Raw genomic sequence first — 20887 nt, 5'->3', positions numbered from 1 at the left:
GAACAGAATGTTGGGAATCATCAAGAAAGGGATAGATAATAGGGCAGAAAATATTATATTGCCTCTATATAATATGTAGCAATTTTTTCATAATGTTGTGAGCTGCAGAGTTGCCCCGTTGACTTGCTAATCTGTGGTGGGGGACCAAAGGCATGACTGAGAATCATACAGGTTTTGTCTTTCAACTGCTGTTCACTATATAATTAGTACTTTTAAAATTTTAGAATCATATTCATATTAGTGATGTAGATACAACAAATAGTGATTTTTGTCAGCATTAGTAATTAGGAGATTAGAATAGGAAAATGGTTTGGTGTTAGTTACAAAAGTAAACATGAATAATTTACCACTGAGTGATAAAAAGTAAATAAAAAATCTGTTTATTGATTTAACAACTGTATTTGTTTGCACTGAAGGGAAAGATAAGTGGTATATTTCTAGGGAAGAGAAGTGCAAAGTTAAATATTTAGATGTTCATTTAATTGTTCATGAAGTTATTTTGCATACTATTTTACATTAAGTGATAAAGATTTAAAAAATGAAATAAAACCTTCTGATGCTTTTAAAGGAAGTACCTCAATGATGGTAGGTTTGCCCACATTTTCTATAGTTGGTGATCCGTACAGCACTCCATCACTGTATGGTGTCCTCTGAATGTAGCGTAGCCATCCAGGTCTGTCAGGATAACCCATTAAGTTGGTGTTAAATGTTATAGGATCATTACTTATCTCACCTAGATAAGATACACAATATTAGAATGTTTTCAAAAAATGAACTTTATGCACCTTGTTTTTGAAGTTTCCATTAAATAATTTTGAGTTCAGTTTTGTCATATAAACACAATTACTATAATGTTTTGTAACACATCATTGCAGTTCCATGGGGAAATAATAAAACTGTAATTTTTTATTATCAAAAAAGTGCAGTTTGAGAGAGCCACACTCCTGAGTCCATGCCTCAGCATGTGTAATTGACAGGAATCCCATATTTGAAATGTATAGCCAACAGCAGAGTGAAGTGTGCTTGTATTTTCTTAGAGCCCTAATGACCCCTTCTGCTTCCACCCCTCAATTGCTAGATCCTGGCTTCACAGGGGCCTATGTTTCCTAGAACACCAAATCATCCAGCCTCACTACCAACAGAAGCAAAAGGATTCAAAGCCCAGTATTTCCAAGCACAAAAACCTTTAATTTTTAAAAGGCTCTAGAAACAATGTCTACCTCTGAGGACCTTACTGTAAGAGGGAAACTGGTTTTGTTCACACCTTAACATGTGTCAAGACACATAGGTTCTCAACACTAACAACTGAGCAACAGATTTGCTTTAGAGAAACTCTTCCAAATTTACCCCTAGATCAGAAGATTGGAAAGAGGCAATCGCTGCCAACAAGCTTGTGCCACAGGACAGAAGTGGGAAAGGATTTTGTTTTAAGAAATTTATGATAGCCGAAAAGACAAGAGGACAATAAGATTTCTCTGATACAATTTTTAACTGGTAAAATAACACTTACATATGGTGTGCTGGCCCTTTAAGGGTAGGCTCCTCATTGAACACTGTCCTGCTCCTGATTTCAGCACAGACCCCAGGAATGTTGTGATCTGTAGTTCCTAAAGTGAATGAAAGTTTGAAACTCCAGCCAAAGTATGTTGGGAATAGGGTAAATAAGCAGCTCTTTTTTCGCACAGCCGGAGGATGCAGATAACGAGTAGGAGCTGTGGACAGAAAGTATCTTGGAAGGACCCTGGGCAGTGGCCATCAAAAGTACCACTTAGAGAACTGGATGGCTGGAGAAGAAGTGCCAGAAGAGGAAGCTCGATGTTTAAGACTGTTTTATTAGGTAATGTTGGGAAGGGCAAAGAACAAGTGGAAGCAAGTGAAGGAAGAAGCCTTGGGGAAGGGAACATGGGGTTGGGGGGTGCCCTTGTTTTCTTTTCAGCCCAACTGTACAGCTGCCAATAGAGGGCAGGAAGAACTTCCCATTCACTTCGCTACATGAATGGAGTGAGAGTTTGCACAGACATTCAGGAAGAGAACCTGTACCCTAGAATGAGAAACATCAGAAAAAGATTGTGCAGACTCTCAAGAAGAGAGACCCAGGAAGCAACAGTGGGAGACTGGACAAAGAAGGTGTGATTTTGACTTCTGCTTATTTGGACTTTCATAACCCAGATGGTGGATGGTCTTCATTTTAATTGGTGAGTTAAACACAAACCAAATTCAAAAATCAATGAAACCTGTTACCATGGCAACACAGAACACCCTCCCAACATCACTTCTCTGGGAATAATCTCACCAGGGTGCTACAGTCGCTAGGGTTCATCCTAAATTACCCCATTTCACAGTTTGTTCCTCAAAGTCAATTTTAATACATCAGCAGTCTGAGATGTGGCTTGTTTCAAAGTCCTTCTCCAGGAAAGGCTCTATGATGCTAAGGATCTGGCAGAGCAGATTTGTCATACACAATAGTTTTAAACAAGGACTATATTGCAAATGTTGGGTAGGGTGACCAGACAGCAGGTGTGAAAAATCCGGCCTGGGGGTCGGGGGTAATAGGATCCTATATAAGAAAAAGACCCCAAAATCGGGACTGTCCCTATAAAATTGGGACATCTGGTCATCCTAATGTTGGGTCTTGATGATCAATGTGGTATTCATGATGCCTACGGGTGGGGCAATTTCAGTGGATCATGAGGTCACAATTGTACAAGTCAGAGATTCACACTGCATCTGTGTAACATGCCTCAGACATGGAGTTTAGGTAGCAATGTTCTAGAGACAATCTGCAATTAGGAAAGGACTTTCAAATTCCTTCCATTTACATCCCTAAGCTGTTATCTCAGGAGGGGACAAACTGGGCCTGAGATAGGCACATTTCACCATATTATTGGCTGACAGTAAAACTCTGTAGCTCCAGCAGTCATACACATGGAGCACAAACTCAAGAGTAAGGGTCTGTCAAAACATCCACCTTTAGAGAAGATTAAAGAAAATAAAAACAAATTAAGTTATTTTTTTCTCTTGAGAATATTTTAAACATATGACATTCAAACAAATTCTATTTTTCCCCAATGTGGTTTCAAGGCACCATGTTCCAAAATCAAAATTAAAAAGATTGTCAATGAAGTAGAACTTTTCAATTTTACTTGCTTCTAGAAGGCTAAATAATTTATAAGCAAAGTGGGGGAAAATGTCCTTTATCTTCATATAGTTTTTGAGATGAATTCAAACCTATGTTTTCTATCTTGTTAATGATCTTCCTTTAGTTTTACTTCATGGATGCAAGTCAAAATACTATACTTATGAAAATATAGCCCTTTCTATGACAAAAGACTGATTTACAATTTAAAAAAGTTACTGCATGTAGAAACAAAATAGGATTGAAACCAAGGAAGCTTTCATTTTATTTGAAAGAAAATAATCATCACTGCTCTATGCTAAAGACATTTAAAATTTTTATTTTAAATGTTCCTTGTGTATTTAAAGTAATTTTATAAAATGTATAAGATGCTTTTTGACACAAATTGTTAATATCACTATTTATTTTGTAAGAAACGGATACAATCTCAAATGGGGCATATTTTACAAAAATCACCATATGACTCAATCTTTTTAAAATTAAAATTAAGCTTGTACGACTACATTTTTAATTGGATACCAAAGAAAAGTGCCAGATTCTAATCTTAGATTCATAACATGCGCTACTGAACATTTCAAAGTCCATAACTGGGCTTCTCAAGATGCACAGCAATGCATACCTGTAGTTCATAAGCCTTAAGATTTAAAACCACTTGAAATTATCCACTTACTTTACCAGTATAGAAGAGTCAACCAATGTTAAAAGTGTTGAAGTGATATATGTTCAATACTGTACCACAAATTATTCTAGATACATTTGAGATCTTGAATTTAAAAGTAAAAATGATATTTTTCTATAACATGGAAGATCTAAGCATCCCATACCAGGCTTTGGATAAGGAGGAAACTCCCCCTTAAAGTATTCTCTCTCCAAAACATGAACAAAAAGAACTCCAGCAGAAGGATATACATTCCGATCAGAGTGCACCTTAGAGAGAATCGTGTACACTGAAAAGCAGAAGGAAAGATAAGAGACAGAAAAGTAAAAAGTGAGACATGCTCTAGACAATACAGCATGCAATACTATGGAAATTTTCATTTCTAGGGAAAGGAAAGCAACAAGCATTAGATACCTGTTAATAAGTTTTTAAAAGGTTGTGTGGGTTTAAGAATACAATGCAAAACAAATCCTCTCTTTGCCCATTATGTATCCTCCAAGTCCTGTACAAGATTCCAGTAAACAAAATTAGACAGTTTTTAATATTTCAAATGCTAATCACATACTTAGATAGATAATGAAGAAGCCAATGAGTATTTTTGGAAACTTGTTTATTTGTGATATTCCATATATCAATAAAAACACATATGAGTGTATAATCAAATTTCCCCCATATTTTTAACAACAAAAATAAGGAACAGAAGGAACAAAGTAGCCTATACAGGCTTAATAACTTGTTTGTAAAATAATTAAATATGAATATTTAGTCAAATACATCCTGATGAAGGCTGTTTGTATGCAAGCAAGAACTTCATTATTATACCTTATTGTAATTTTTCCTTGTTCTTTGTTATTCTGTATTTGTACACTATCAATAGCCTCAGAACATAGGGTAATATTCTTCCACTGTTCTGCATGCAAGACTCCCACGGACATCTATGGTAGTTCTGTGCACAAATTGAGGGTAGAATGAATTATATTAATCACACCACACACCAAGGGTAAAATAAAAATGTCATAATTCCACAGTGACATTTTTTAAATATTTAATATTTACTACAAAAATTGAGTGCTTCTGTCTTCTGATTACATCTCATGTTCTAAAAAGACATATTACTATCAAAAGTGTATATAAACTATGTATATACAGTTATATTTGACACAGACATAATGTGAATTTTAATTTCTTTCTGTTGCTCAAGGTAAACTTCAGAAGTTAAATTTTAAAGGAGTCTCCATCCAGCCTCCCATTTTTCACCTACAATTTTGCAGTTACAGCAAACCAGGTATTCAGATAAAAATAGACATACCATCATTTTTATTTCCTGTTATTTGCAGGTTCAAAATGGGAGCCCAATTTTAAAATCAAGCCCTATATGTGTGATATAAAATAGCTTAGTTTTATATATGGCACTAATCTAAACAATAACATAATACATTGGTGTGACACCTCATCTTCCCATAAGTGAAGAAGATTCACATTCTGTCAAACTAGAATTTTACAAGTTTATACATACTAGGATCATTCACAACAAACATAAAAAGGGACTCAGATAAAATTCCAATCCATTTTTATTTCTCCTTTAAATTAAAACTTGAACTCTTTTAGAAAAAACTGCTTTTAAACCCCAATGAAGATTTTACCAAACATTGGAAAAATCAGATTGCACACGCAACACAAGAATGGAGTTGGATGGGGATGATATGCAATTCACACAAATTCACATTGTGCACACCTGGAGCCTTCCATGTTTTACTCAAATTGTTCAGCTGCAGGATTTACAATTGTGAGAGCCCTTGTTTTAGAGAACTAACAACTTGTTCTCATGAAAAACAGCTTTGATGGTAATCAAAACGAGACCCGCTCAGTGCCCTTTTCAGGGGTAAGCTTTGAAAAACATTGTGTCAAGTAGAATTTCAGATGGCTGGCATAATTATAAATCATCAAAAAACATTCTACAACTGCCTGAATCTGGAGAAGAATGTGCATTTGTCCTAAGCTATCAGGGGATGAAAATGAACTTGCTCATTGAGTCCCCAATTGTCATTCCCATGAGCCAGGCTGCAAAATATGGTGAGTGGGCTGGACAGAATATCTGTAACTCCTAGACTGATGTCATAAATTATTAAATTCATAGTATGCTGAAGATTTTTCTGGGTTTTTTTAATTATTATTTCATCTTCTATAGTCATCCTAGACTTAAGTTATTTCTCATTAAGTGCATTCACAAAAAGGATAAAGAAGTGTCAGATACTAAAAGACTTTTTTGTAATTATCTCCTTGATAATTTGGGATTCATTAGGATGTAATGCCATCTTCACCAAACTTAAAATAAACTCCACTTTATATTTAAAGAGGCGACCCTCAGCTCATAAATTGTCATAACTACATTGAATAGAATGTAGCCAGTTGAGGGTCTGCCCCAAAGACTGTAGACCCCCCCAAGCATAGAGTTTATTTGATAATGAATATCAATATACCTTTCTGATAGGTGAAGAGTGTGTAGAAATAGCAGGTCTGCTAATGTAATATTTAATTTCAAGATGCATGGTCTTTTGAAACAAATTTTAGTGAACCTTTTTCTTTTAAACATTCGCTAAACAAGATATGCTTGAAATTTGCTGTTTCCAGTTTGCTATCTTTGATTTAATAACTCTGTTCTTTGGCATCTTACAGACTTTGTGTTCATTCCCATTATAAATATATAAAGACAGGCTCAATGTCAAATGTCCCAATATTTACTGTATTACTGTGTGTTAAGTGAGTTATACTTACTATCATAAATAGCCTCTCGAGCATTCTAAAGAATTTCCACTATTTTAAAGAACAGTACAATATAAGCAAAAGAGAATCCATGTCCTCTAGCTGGCTGAAGTGGAGCCACTACAGGCTGGACAGCCTTCAGACATGCTCCTTCTCCAGCAGAGCTACATGTGTTTGGGGCCATGGTGCTTCTAAGTCCCTGTCTGTGGGACTTGCAGCTAATAGGCACAGGGAAATTTGGTGGGGGGCCCAATCTGAACTCCCTTGTTGCCACCTAGATCACCCATTTTTCACAGGGCGTGGCACCATGCCCCAAATCCATCTGTCACCATGCCCCTTCTGCCCTCTCCAGTTACATGGTGGCCACATGTGCTTAACTCTCTCTGCTCTGGGCACAGCAGGGGATCTGCATTGGCAGGATCCCCACAGTGTGCTCAGTACTGTTTTGGATCTCCATCCACATGGTAGCCCTACCTCTTAACCCACTGCCGGGATCAAGCCCTTCTTGCTGATAACACCCAATTGAGGTAAGATTTCTTTTTTCAATTTTTCTTTAGGCCAAGCTTATTGCATGATGTTTGCTCACAAAACATTGCTGAACAACAATTAGTAACAAACATTCTATTCCTTGCACCAGATATTCTGAGCCTGGTTTTCTAAGATTAATAGCTTCAAGCGCCACATATATTAGCTCCAGAAATCAATCTTTTTCTAATTATATTTATGTATTAATCCTGGTTATCACAGTTGCCTTTGCCCACTGTGAATTTTGCTTTTATTAGATTATACTAAACAGCCAGACCTTATAATACTTTTATCAATAAGAATAAATTCAAATAGTCTTGAAATGTAAATACATTTTATGAAAAAAAATCTGCATTAATAAACCAGTTATTGTTAATATATTTAAAGCAGGTTTCATTTAATTAAATTAACCTAGAACAATTTGCTGCATTTAATCAAAGTTGGTAAGTACACCCACCATCTTGCCTTAGTGACCCAATAAAGTCTCACACTTGCTTTTGTAAATGAACTGTAAATAGATCAAGGAAACAGAATTATATAGGAAATTGTATCTAACAAGAAAATCTGAAAAAGTAATTTGTAACATTAATAAGATTATTTACAGAACAGAAAAGGTGAGAAAAATATGCTGACTTGATGAAACCTAAAGAAAAAAATTATCTATTTTTCTGTTCCAGATGCTTTGCTTTATACCTTGAGACTTTAATACTACAGCAAAGATCAGTTTCAAAAAGGAGAATCAATGAAAAGGTAAAGGTAAACTTTCTCCATAAGGAATACTTATAGAAGAATTAATAAGAGAGACTATAGTGGGGAATTTCTGCAGAAAAATTATTTCTCTGACACTTATTATATCTTACATAGGCAGTTTACTGGATATTCCCACATACACTACAATTGGTGCTCCTGGTAATGGGACATATTCAGTTGTTGAGGTAAGTGTACCATTGAGGACTTCCTGCAGATGTAAAATAATGACATTGGTGGACATTTAAAACTAAGCTTCAGAGGAACAAATTAATCCTAAAAATGACCTTACCATGTTGAACATCCTAAAAGCAGCTTTAGAATTTGGCCCACAGCTGGAATGGAAGCTAGGGTTTCTCTTTACTGAAAAAATTAGTGTGTTTTAAAATGTTCACTGATGTGTTTGGATTAATGTTTTTAACACTAATTAGCACCTAGTATAAAGTCTTATTTTAAAAAATTGCCTACCAGTGCTACAATGCTTTAAGTTTACAAAGCATGTTACAGACATTAGTTAACCCTGACAATAACCCTGTGAGTTAGTTTATAGTGTTATTGTAATTATTCTAATATAATCATTTATTATTATTAATACTGTTACCCAGGTGGAGTCTTGGGTTAACCAAAACCAACTAACACATTTAAATAGTAGTCGCTCTTTCTACATTAAGTTGAAGTCCTGTTTAAAACAGTGTTAAAACTGTGTTAGCAAACATCTTTTAAAAAACAGTTCTATTTTCCTAATCTAGATTGGGCCTTGAAAGGTAGAGTTCTACCCTCTGGGTATATATTAGCTTCATTAATGCTAACGTAATTGAGCACATGCATCCACAAAAGAAAAGATACATTAATCCCACTTCCCCTTCTGTTTTAATCAATAATCCCCTGCCTTTAAAGGGCAAACTCTAAAATATTTTGAGAAAATAAACCCCCTACATTTTCCTATTTGCAGTCTTTAATACTAGTTTCTAATCCCAGTTCCACTAATTGGTCCCTAGAATTTTAACATGTTCGCTAGCTACTTACTTATGCCCTCATTACCATATTATTTAAACTTCATACTCATTAATGGATTTTATCCTCACAGCATCCATGTGAGGTACAGAAATACACCTCTACCCCGATATAACGCAGTCCTCGGGAGCCAAAAAATCTTACCGCATTATAGGTGAAACTGCGTTATATCGAACTTGCTTTGATCCGCCGCAGTGCGCAGCCCCCCCCCCCCGAGCACTGCTTTACTGCGTTATATCTGAATTTGTGTTGTATCGGGTCATGTTATATCGGGGTAGAGGTGTATCTCCATTTTAGAGATGGACAACAGAGGCACAAGGCACATTGATGGGGTTGCCAATTTTGGTTGGACATATTCCTGGAGGTTTCATCACATGACATAATCTTGCACTGAAGATTAATCTTGAAATCCTGGAGACTCCAGGACAACCCTGGAGGGCTGACAATCTTATATATTGAATAACATGTCCACACAGCCATTCAGAGCCTGTGGCTGAGCTGGGAATTGTTTCCATTAGGTCTCCCAAGTCCTAGTCCAGTATCTAATCCACTAAACCTTCCTTCTTACTTATGTATAATTCAGTGTACTTTGAATGATGTATTCTATTCATTGTACAGGATGAATTTTGACCTTACATATATTTATCTTATAACCACATATGAATTGTAATAACACAACTCTGGAGACTGGTATTTGGAAAGTTCTCCTTCACAGCCTTTCCTCTCCCTTCCCCTGATGTTTCTTCAAAATGAGAAAGGAAGTGGAAGGTGAATCTTCGGTCCAATATGCCACTTGCTCTTCCTCTCCAGCTGATAAGAAAATATCTCATTTATGGATAGTTTGTTATCTTCAGGCTGTGCAGCCTTTTAACAATCTTCTATGACTGACCAGTTATGGAGAAAAATGTGCAACTGTCCTAAAATGTCAGAAGATGTAACTGAACATTCTCACTGACTCCCATTTCCATGTCATTCCATGTCATTTCCGTGAGCCAGATTGCCAAATATTCTGAATATTGTTCGACAGTTTTTCTGTGACTCCACCTCATGGAAGAGGAAAGTTTTGGGCTACTGTGGAAGCATTCTGTGTCTGCTACAAAGAATATTTAATTTCTTACTAAAGTTCGTACATGATATGGTCCCAGATTAGGTGCTCTCAAGGTATGTAGGGGGCATTATCTACCTTCAGTGTACTGTTTTTGCTCCTCCTTTCCCCCCTGACTCCATGAATGCCTTTCTGTGAATCCTGGGATGTACATGCTGGGAAGGGCTGGAAGCTGCACAGGCCTGAGGGATAAGTAGACAGGCTGGGAACAGAGGGGAGAGGAAACATAAATTGTCTTTCTCTGGCCCTGTAAAGATTCCCCTGGGAAAATAATACTGCCTCAGACTGTATTACCTCTTATGAGAAATGTTTCTTTTTTACCTCTTATGAGTAGTGTTCCTTCCCCACAGATACTGGGGACAGGCATAGCCAGGAAATCACCCCACTGGAGCGGCACTGTCAGAGAGCCTAGAGGCTGTGAGCTGTCAGAGGCCAGAGCTAGCAGAGAGGACCAGGATCTCAGTGTGGATGACCCTGCACTCCCATGGATTTCAGAGGATCAACCAGGTTTGGTGACAGGCCTGCAGTCTATTCTGCATGAAAGGGGGGAAACCCATTCTTCTCAACAGTGAATTTGGGGGATCTTCACAAGGGAATCCATATAGAAGTTTCTTCCTCCAGAGCTCCTTTTCCGGGTTCCCTGGGTAAGGGTGATCCTGGCCATAGCTAGAGCTCTAGGGAGATCCAGATCCTTCACCTAGCTAGATGATGCATGAAAAGTTACTGGCATTTTCTCAGATAACTGTTGGTCACAGTAAAATTCAGCTGCAATATTCTATGTAAAAGCGACAAAGAGTCCTGTGGCACCTTATAGACTAACAGACGTATTGGAGCATAAGCTTTTGTGGGTGAATACCCACTTTGTCAGACGCATGGGTATTCCTACAGATTCTATGTGTATTCCTACAGATAAGTAATAAAAATTGTTTTTTTTTCTACATATAGATATGGAATGAATTATTTTAATAGTTATAACAAGTTATTGCATTAAGCACACTGCAAAGATGTTTTTAAGCAACCAGCAGTGAGAAGTATATATGCAATATTAGATTATACACACAGCCATTATTTTAAGCAAAGCCATAGGCAACATAAAAACCCGAGGGAAACTAAACATAAAGACATACAGAATGCTGACAGTTTAGAAGATTAAAGAACTATAAGATTGTTTTTCAAAATTACTTACCTTGAGATGTCATTTTATTAATAAACATTCACTGAAAAAGCAAAGGTAATATTGAAAGCAGATGTTGACTGAACCCACAATGGGATTTAAATTTACAACCTAAACTCACCATTCTTTTCAGCAGCCCTTATTCTGCTGATAATATAACTGTTGGGTTGCTTAGTCTTCCAGTTAATTGTTCCATTTATCCCTTCAGCAGAGCTTAACAAAAAAGCTTTTCAAAATAAAATAAATGCAAACAAAAAAAGAATTAATGTCAGATTAACAGACTCCCACAGATCAAATGCCATTAGCTGGGATCAGATTCTTTTAAAGCCAGCTTTTGTTTTCAACTTTTCTTCAGAGTGTAGAAACAGAAATAAATAAAATAGATGGTGCTGGTTTATATATCCCTCTGGCAGTCACCATTTTTGCATGCAATCTCCAAATAAGGCCAGGTCTACACTTCGGACAGCCTACGTATGTCAAACAGATCACATACCATCAGACCCTATGACCAACACAGCAATACCAGCAAAAGCACATTGTGCAAATGCAGTTATACTGTACTTTTAGCAGCATAGTTTGTTTTGCTCTGGGGATGGGGGTTTAGAAAAAACTATACTGGTAAAGGTGCAGCTTTGCCAGTACAAACTGCATCCGAACTACGAGTGCTTTGCCAATATAATGTACTGGTATACCTATACCGATAAAGTGCAATGTAGACAAGGCATAAGAGGCTGAACAACAAGTCACACTCAGTTCACGCTAATACTACACTATTAATTGGCTAACAATTTGCTGAAAACAAAGCAATTTAGATTTTCCCCAAAGACCAAGTGAATCATTATGGGCCTAAGTGTGCTCCACATCACATCCAGTATAATAATGTGCCATGACTAATATATTTGTTTTAAAATTCTCATAAAACAAATTCAAATCCATTGTTCAATAGAGGATTATGTTTATGCAAGTAAGCAAGGAATTTTAAATATAAAGGCTTTTATATAACAGTAAACACTGTCAAAGTGTTTACTGTGACAGTTAATATAAATGTGTGTGTGATTTAGAGTTTACCACAATATATTATTATTGGAATGTCTGTTGTTGTTCTAAATGTATGAAACACTTATCTTAAAATCAATGTAATTTCTACCAGCAAGGCCATTTAGTTCAGAATGATAGCAAAATCAATGTTTTGTTTACCACTGATTTTTTTTAAAAAACCAGCCCATTAACTTACTAACAAAAGGATGTCTTAAAGAAGTTGAAGAACGTCATATGATGGGAAATGGGTAGGTTATAATCAACAGCCTTGCATGTATTCAGTTTGGGGGTAAGGACAAGTTTTAATCTTCTGAAATGAAGTTAAACTGCTTTTGTCTGATTTTTAAAGATAATGTCAAGCTGTAGCTTCTTGCCTGGGACCCAAAGGTGGGAAGTAGGGAGGACTGATGATAAATGGGCTAGGAGGGCTGAACCCCACAAATTAAATCCCCCTTTATTTATTTAAAACAAAACCTCTTCTGGCACATGACTTTTTCTCCCTTCTCTCCAGCAGCTCAATGGAAAGCAGCAGCCGGTTGGATGGGACAAGGGGAGAAGGGAATGGTAGAGTCTAGCCCCATCAGTGAAGAATCAGAATAAAGTCCAGGATGGGAGGGGCAGGTGGGCCACACTAGGATAAAAATGTGCTAACATTCAAATTCTACTTGTGCTGGCTACACTAGGGTTTTAAAATGTCTTAGCTAATACATCCTAATAGTGAAAAGGGAAAGGAAACTGATCAGATCTTCCATGCAGGCATAAAAACCAGTCGCAGATTAGCCACTAGGCCAATGGGGCCTGTGCTCAACAGCCCCGGCCAATTGGGCAGCCCTGGAAAAATGGGCACCCCCTGCCCCGACCTGCTCCGCCTGGCGCTCCTACTGGGGAACGGGGTCAGGGCACGGGAGCTTGCCGTGCTCCATCCATCCGGTGCTCCTGCCGGGGTGTGGGATTGGGGCACAGGGGCTTGCCCCACTCCGTCCACCCACATGTTGCTCCTGCCGGGGAGCAGGATTAGGATGTGGGGGAAGGAGTGTCAGGCAGGCAGGGCAGGACAAGCCCCCGTGCCCTGACCCCATTTCCCCGTCAGGAGTGCCAGGGAGGAATGCAACTGCAGGCAGAAGAGGTGGGGAGGGGCCCCCACTTGCTCTGGCCCAGGCCACAAACCCCTAATCCCCCACTGATAAAAAACACTGTAATACATACTCTAGAATCCCTGACATAGTCAGAGGTGGGGAGGGGTGAGGGCATGGCCAGGCAGGCTGTGTGCCAACAATCCCCAGATGGTCATGGCCCCTTGGCACTATCACCAGCTGATCTCTATTATAGTAGCCCTTTGACTAGAAACAAGCAAAGAATTTTCAGATTTGGAAGATGGTAATGGGTTTAAAGGACTAAATAAAAACACAGTAAAGTCAACAGAAGCAATCAATGTCAAGACATTGAAATTTCTGCATAATTAATGTATTTTTTTAAATTGTTGTTATTCTCTTTGACACACTTGGACTTATGGTACTCCACTAACTCTCACACCCATTATTTAATTATAAGGAAACTGGATGTCTCCAAGGACTTTGAAATAAGATAAAAACATTTCACATCTATGCCATTTGTTCAAATCCAGCCACGCTGGTGATGACCAAAAGTTGACAGAACTGGAAAGCTGTTCAGTGGCCAATAAGAAGTAGTTTCACTAGTTGCATTTTCTTGTGTGTGGATATTCAATTCACAGAACCACCATTACACATTTGATAAGTCTCAGTAAAGAAGCCAATGGCTAAATGAACATGGAACACATCATTTCAAAGACAGTACCTCCAGACTTTTCCTGAGCATTTAATTTTATTAAAATAAATCATACCACCTTAAAATTATTAAAACCTCAAGTGGGGCATGGTATATATACTATCCAACCTCACTGGTACTTCAAATACCGCGCTTGATATTACATAAAAATATTATAATTACATTAATTTCAGAACCATTTATATTTACATTCTGCATATCAATATTGTGTCCATGGGTTGTGGAGTCAAACAGGAAATGGTTAAGGGGCTGAAGAGTAGATGCAGCTGGACCTCATGCACCTACCTGGCACAGCTGCTATGTATAAATGAAGGAAGACACAAGACATGGCCAGATTAGAAGGAAAGAACTAAAAGCTGTGTTTTTAAGATAGCTATTCTCCCCAAAGAAGAGGATGTTATTTTTTGGAGGTGGTTTATGTCTTATAAAGGTAAGGCTGTTTATTGGACTTTCATTATACCCTGGAAAAGAGAGAATTTAAGAGTTTATTTATTTTATAATTTTGTACTACCAGAAAGGGAATGCCTAGCCCGTGATAAAAGCAAATAAGAATTTCTGAAGTTTAATTACAACATACTAATAGCCTTTAAATATTCACTGTCAACTTGAAGTCTACCTAATTTTTAAAAAAAGTTAGCCACTTTCAGGTACTACATCTGGCCTACCTCCTCTACCATGATATGTGATTTTTATGCTCACATTTTACTACTTCTGTAAATGTGTATTTTCTCTTCCCTGGTGTGATGTGAAAAACCACACACAAGCACAAGTAACTAGCTACAATACAGTAAATATTGTCAACTGTAAAAATAAACAGAAAACTTATGATAACCTTAAATAATCTTTTGCATCGGGGCTCCCAGGTAAAACTGAGGTTGCTAAAAGGAGGTTTTCTCCAATCCTAGTCTCTCTCCCCTTTATTTAATGTGTTATGAGAAACCATTCAACTGGCTTAAGGGGCATGGGGTGGGGGGAGGATATCTGTTACTGGTTCTTTAGTTTCTACATCTGCTTCTAAAATATTAATATTTCTTTCTGTATTACAAAGGGTACTTTTTTATTCTTATGAGAATGAATTAAAATAGCAACTTTGTAGAGTTATCTAAACTGGGGGGAAAAGACAAATCTACAGGATAAAAAACAAATTCAAGAAAATGTAATTAAGGAGCTTTACAGATCTATACCAAAATTTCTAATGCCCAGAGTCTATACTTTCTTCAAATTTCTGAGGGAAAAGTGTTGTATAACTATCTGATGACACTTCTCAGTTTGATTAGAAATTGTAAATCCACCTTTCAAGTATCCAAAATAGTCTGTAATTTTTTCCTTCTAAATTATGCAACCACACAAACAAACTTTATTCCATAATTGCAGTCAAACCAATCAGCTGACTATTGTAAAGACTCACCCTTCTGTATCTACTTATCTCATTAATATAAAAGCTTTATATTTCTTTTTGATGATGAGTTATGTCAGCAGAAAGGACAATAAGGCATGAGCACTAGTTGCTTAGGGCTGCTCCTCCTTAAGTCATGCATGTAAGAATCTGAACTCCTACTTAAACAAATACATTTCTAGCCCTCATGGTGCAAAGAAAATACTGAAAAAAGAAAACAAAGTAATTGATGCAGTGATGTCTGAATCTACAGGTGGACAGAAACAGTAGCTCAGAGAGTACAAACTACTCCATTCTTTTCAGTGGGTTTTATTGCCAAGACCCAGTCCACTGCTTGTGTGGTCCTGCAAACATTATTCTAGTGATCCTGCCACAGAATGAAGAGACAAGTGCAGTGGGTCTAGCCCAGTTTCATAAGCAGATATGCCCCAACTTCTGGAGTAAGTATTGGGGGGTCTAATGTTTCTGCTGCTGCCTCTCCAAAGGGGGAGGGGACCTTTCTTACTGTTCCTGAGGCACCCATATTATTATCCCTGCCTCTACTAGAGGGGAGGAAGCCCCTGCACTACCACTCCTAATAGAGGGGGTGGGGGAATGCCAGGGCTGTGGAATGGGGACAAGGTTGCAAGGGAACAGCCACAAGGGGATGTGTGCCTACGGCTCCAGATTCCCTTAATCTGACTCTAAAGGCAATATGACGGATTTATAAAAATTTTCAAAGAGAGAAATCAAGTATGAGGCTTAATCTTGGGATAATGGAGAGGTCTTCATCTCAGACTATAGTAAACTCTTTTCCCCATGTCTGAAATCATGACTTGATAATGCAGTCTAGTTTTAACAGCAATTATTGAATTAGTAGTTCTCTGAAATAATAAACATTTTTAAAGCTTGTTCTACCACAATATCAGGAATGTCAAGTCTTATCTTCCCTGGCTTTGTTGGAGAACTTCCAAGGGTGGGGGAAGAGGTCACAGATGGTCATCATTAACTCTCGTATCACAAATTAAGATTCAGAATCCTTGATTTCTTCAAGTTCATTAGACAGTGGAATTAAATGTCAACAAAAAAACTCCTTGAAACAATAACTAAAAATCCCATACCCTTTCACCTTTTAGTCTCAAATGATATACCTTCTAGTCAACATGGTTTCCTCCCCCCCCAGGGTTAATAAAATCTTTATTTCTGAAATAAACCTTTTTAAACCTTTTGTTATTTATACATCATGAAGCAAAAAGGAAAAGAGCCTGGACTTGTGCTATTGCAGATCAAGTGCTATAACTAGAGGAGAGAGTAAGATCTTAATTAGCCAAACTTGCAGAAGACAACACTTCAAGCAATGCCCTTAATCAACATGCAAACCATCTACTAGTATCTGTAGATGTTGCATGCACAGGTCAAGAGCAATTTAAAAACAAAACAATGCTTCAGTGTATTAGGGGATGTTGAATTGCTTCCAAAATCCTGATTGATGTGCAAGTAAGAATTCAGAATTAAGTGAATATCTTCAAATATATAACCCTGAATGAGATAAGCCCTGCTTATCTGAGGACAAACCCTCTGTGACACGCTACCAGAGTTGAGATCAGCAAAGAATCCTATGGTAAAGTCTCATAAACTTAGGGACGTCTGTTTTGAACTCGCTCCTCTTCCATTGAGTAGTGGTCACCAGAGGCCAGATTTATTTAATCTTTCAGGTTCAGCAAAGTCCTTTAAGCTATTAAAGAGGGAGAGGGATGGGATGATTACCTTATGGGCAGTTCTGTATTTTGAGTGTGAACCCAGAGCATAGGATGACATCTATAGTTATAATAGGGGTGGCCAAACTAACTGACCCTCCGAGCTACATACAATAATCTTCAGAAGTTTGAGAGCTGGATGTGCCTGCTGGGGCTCAGGGCTTCAGCCCTGCTCTTGCTGAAGCTCCAAGCCCCGGCAGTCGCTTCCAATGGGGTTGAATCCCTGAGTACCCCCTCCCTGTAGGGCAGAAGCTCCTGAACTCCCCCTGCCCCAGTCTGGTAGGGGGGAGAATGGGAGAAGGGGAGCTCTACAAACCGCACTTTCACCCTAAAAGAGCTGTATGTGGCTTATGAGCCACAGTTTGGCCACCCCTTTTATAAAGTTGAAGAAACAAGTAAATGAAGCTAATACTGCAATAAATACAGCATTACAGAAGTTTGATATAATGTAAATGGCAACCGCATGCTAAGATACAGTTCTTATTATGATGCAGTTTTTTAAACTACACATACTTATCCACAACTGTATCCTATACCTTGCTCACATGGGTGGTTACACTGTCAGACCCTTTAAAAAAAGCAATGCTGTAAAGCCTCGGATGGGTTAGTTTTTCCACATTCCCACTCCAGAAACTCATAAAAACCTTTAAAAGTACTAGATTTAAAAACAAATGATAATCTGTTATTTTAATTGTGTGGTTTATCCCTTCTGAAGTTACCCTTCATTGACTACACCACTTATATCCTGCACACTGAGCCCATTCATCTGTAATGTAGATGTAAATAACCTGAGGTCTCTCACAGTGAGTACCAGAAATGAGCAACTAATCTTCCAAAACCCATTAATTTTTTTTTCACTTTCTGTATCTATCCAGTTAAAACTGCTGAAAAATTATGGCTGTAGAGATTGGCTTAGCTCCTCCTTTTACTGACAATCTAATCCTAGCATTGTGGTGGGGTTGAGGAGAGGGGCAATGGAAAGCGTGCTTCTGCTCTCCCAAGAGGGGAGCTGTTTCACATATCTATGCTTGCTCGATAGAACTGGTATGATCCCCACCTTGCATTATGTTGGTGGATTAACCACAAACATATGAATCAAAACACTTCCTAGACTCCACCCCAAAAAAATTCACATTACTTCCATTTTTTAAATATTTTAATACATGTGGTGACCTTACTTATCATATTTAAGGTAAGTGATCCCAAATGCCACTGCTTAGTAGTTTGAAAGAATTAAATGGAAATGAACTTTTGATCACAACAAAGTGACAGAGAAACTATCTGATAAAACCACCATTCTTTTTCACTGCAAAATCCTGGTACCCTAATGATAAAGTTTGTGGGAGTGGCTGCACTCCTTTTGGTAGGGTGGCCTAACACTTTCCTTTATGAGAAATGTCTCTGCTTGAAGAGACAATGCTTTTTGTGGCAGGACTCTGAAAATAGTATGATCATGTGATTAAAGACTGTCATAAACATATGCAGAAGGGAGCAGAATAAAAGTTTCCTGTACAACCTTAATTCTGGCACTCTAACTTCTGAGTGGTTGACACTGGTGTGACCATAATATTCTTAAGTCTTTATTGTATGTAATGATTTGCACATTGCCAGAAACATGCATGTTGCTTCAGACAGAGCTAGGAGAAGTGTCTGCAAATCCTATGACGGGGAAAAAAGAATCTTTGTAGCCTTCAATAAAACTAGATATATGCTCACTACCTGAATTGAGTAGAGAGATCTCTTTTAAATGACTGTGCCATCGGATTCTCTTCATGCATCACATCTCTTGTTCTTTCCATGATTACCTACCGCCTGTTAATCTATGGCGGCATGCATACCATATTCATTACTGTGCCATGAGGGGTACCTCTCTGCCATCTACGTCATATGTAAAGTGATGACTACTCCTAAAATGGGCATGTTGCTCCGGGTGTAGCTAAGCAGTGGTTCGGATGGGGAAGGGCTAGCCGACAATATCATTACATGGAAGGTGGACATCACATCACATCACCTCTAGCATGCCTGTAGATTTTTACAGCGTAAGGCTGCTGTTTTATAGCGTTAGCACAAGCCTAGGGGAGGGGGCAGTTGGGGCAGTGTCAATCCTACAGAGGCTGACTGGGCGATGCACTGACACCGACGCTCTGAAACTGGCTTTGCTGCAGAGACGTCTGTTTTCCGTAATGAGCCGATGATGGCCGTGGCGGCTGCCTGCTAGGGCCAGGGGATGCTGCTGGGGAGCGAGAGGAGCGCGCGGGGGAGGTGTAATAAGGCTCCCATCGCTGCGGCTGCTGGAGGGCAAGGCAGGGTCTGCGGGGCCGAAGCTGCCGGCGGGGAGGGGACTATGGGCGCCGCTACTTGAAGGGAAGGTGGGAGGTTTAAAAGAGGAGCAGCTGCTGCTGGGGGAACGGAGGGGGCGCTGCCCTGGGGGTCGTGGGGTGCTTGTTGCAGTGACTGGGGGCCGCAGGGAACAAAGCGGGCTCGAGCGGCCCGCAGCCGGGGGGTTGAGGGGTGGCCGCCGAGGCAGGGCGGGGTTTGGGGCGAGGGGGGTACAGCGGGGCCGCGCCCGTTCGATGCAGTGAAGGAGCCGCTGCGACCAACCTGTCAGCAGGAGAGTGGCGAGGGCGCCCCCGCTCCGCCTGCTCTGCGGCCGGGGCCCCGGCGCACAGCGCTGCATGGCTCCTCGCTCCTCCAGCCGCCGCTGCTGCATCCTCCGCCCGCCCGCTCGCTCCCTCCGTGCCGCCGCCTGACACCAGCCAGCGGCATCCCCCCGCCCCTAGTGACGGTCTCCAAGCAGCGCCGGTCGGTCGCCTCCGCGGGGCATGCTGGGAGGAGCCGAGCTCCCCTCAGGCCCGGGAGCGAGCCTATGCGCGCCCCTGAGCCGCGAGGGCGCGCGCAGGCCGAGCTCGCGACGTGTGTGGGGAGGCCTCTCAGGGGACTGGGGGAGGGGCAGTAAGGTCTCGCGGAGGAGCCTGGCGGGGAGCCCCTGCTTCCAGTCACAAGGGCCCCCGGCCACGCAGGCTCTGGCCTGTACTTAACCCTGAGGTGGAGCCTGAATTTCCTCCTTCCATCCCCTGCTGCACTGGCACAGAGTGAGCAGGGTTTGCCTCGCCCTGCAGCCCTCCATGCCACTGCAGCTGGGTGCAGATGGACTTTGGCTGGGTTCAGCTTAGGGTTACCAGGTGTCTGGTTTTCCGATCGAAAAGGGACCCTGGCAGCTCTGGTCAGCACTGCCGACCGGGCCATTAAAAGTCCGGTTGGCGACACAGGCAGGCTCCATACCTGGCTTCGCATGGCTGGGGCTGGAGCTGGAGCAGTCCGGAGCTGGGTGTGGTGAGCAGCTGGGAAGAGTGAGAGGGACCCTGGGCAGCGGGCCCAGCACGGGGAGACGCCTCAGCCAAGAGGCCTTGCAGGCCAGACTTGAAGGGGGATCGTAACCCTGACAGGGCGGAGGTGATGCTGGGAAGAAGGGTCCTGTCACCCAGAGCCTGAGAGCGTGTGGCCACCACCAGAGCAAGTGTCCAACCCGCAGCATCCCTGCAGCACAGCCAGAGCCTGAGAAGGAGGCCTGGGACCTACAAGAAACAGACTGTGAACTGCCCTGACATTCCAGATACACTGTTTGTGATGTTCCCTGCCACAGAGCGGGGTGATGTGTTTCCTTCAACCTTTCCCATTTTTCCTTATTCCTTTTTAAACTAATTGTTAATTAAATTGTATTGCTTTAAATCGTATGTAATGATCAGTGGGTCAGAAAAGCATCCAGTGCAGAGAGAGTACCCCGGAGTG

General features: G+C 40.1%; 1 protein-coding gene across 10 annotated transcripts in view; it reads right to left on the bottom strand.

Moving 5' to 3' along the window:
- Window positions 1-19858, bottom strand: part of SGCE (sarcoglycan epsilon) — a 55555-nt gene extending 35697 nt beyond the window's left edge. For 2 of the 10 annotated variants that reach the window (XM_054020405.1, XM_054020407.1), the window contains exons 1-3: window positions 19700-19857; window positions 3961-4083; window positions 576-733 (exon numbers count right to left, since the gene is read on the bottom strand). In XM_054020405.1, coding sequence (XP_053876380.1) covers window positions 576-733; window positions 3961-4083; window positions 19700-19808 — 390 coding nt within the window. In that variant the 5' untranslated portion in view covers window positions 19809-19857. Of the gene's footprint in view, window positions 1-575; window positions 734-3960; window positions 4084-4208; window positions 4257-4616; window positions 4741-11243; window positions 11349-19699 lie in introns of those variants that run through there. The other 8 variants (XM_054020410.1, XM_054020406.1, XM_054020411.1 and 5 more) reach the window with 8 other exon arrangements.
- Between the last annotated feature and the right edge of the window lie 1029 nt (window positions 19859-20887).

Source organism: Malaclemys terrapin, chromosome 2 (genome assembly GCF_027887155.1).
Source record: "Malaclemys terrapin pileata isolate rMalTer1 chromosome 2, rMalTer1.hap1, whole genome shotgun sequence".
In the NCBI taxonomy this organism is placed as follows: domain Eukaryota; kingdom Metazoa; phylum Chordata; order Testudines; family Emydidae; genus Malaclemys; species Malaclemys terrapin.
The sequence above is the reverse complement of the archived record's forward strand: the minus strand, read 5'-3'. Positions and strand labels throughout refer to the sequence as shown.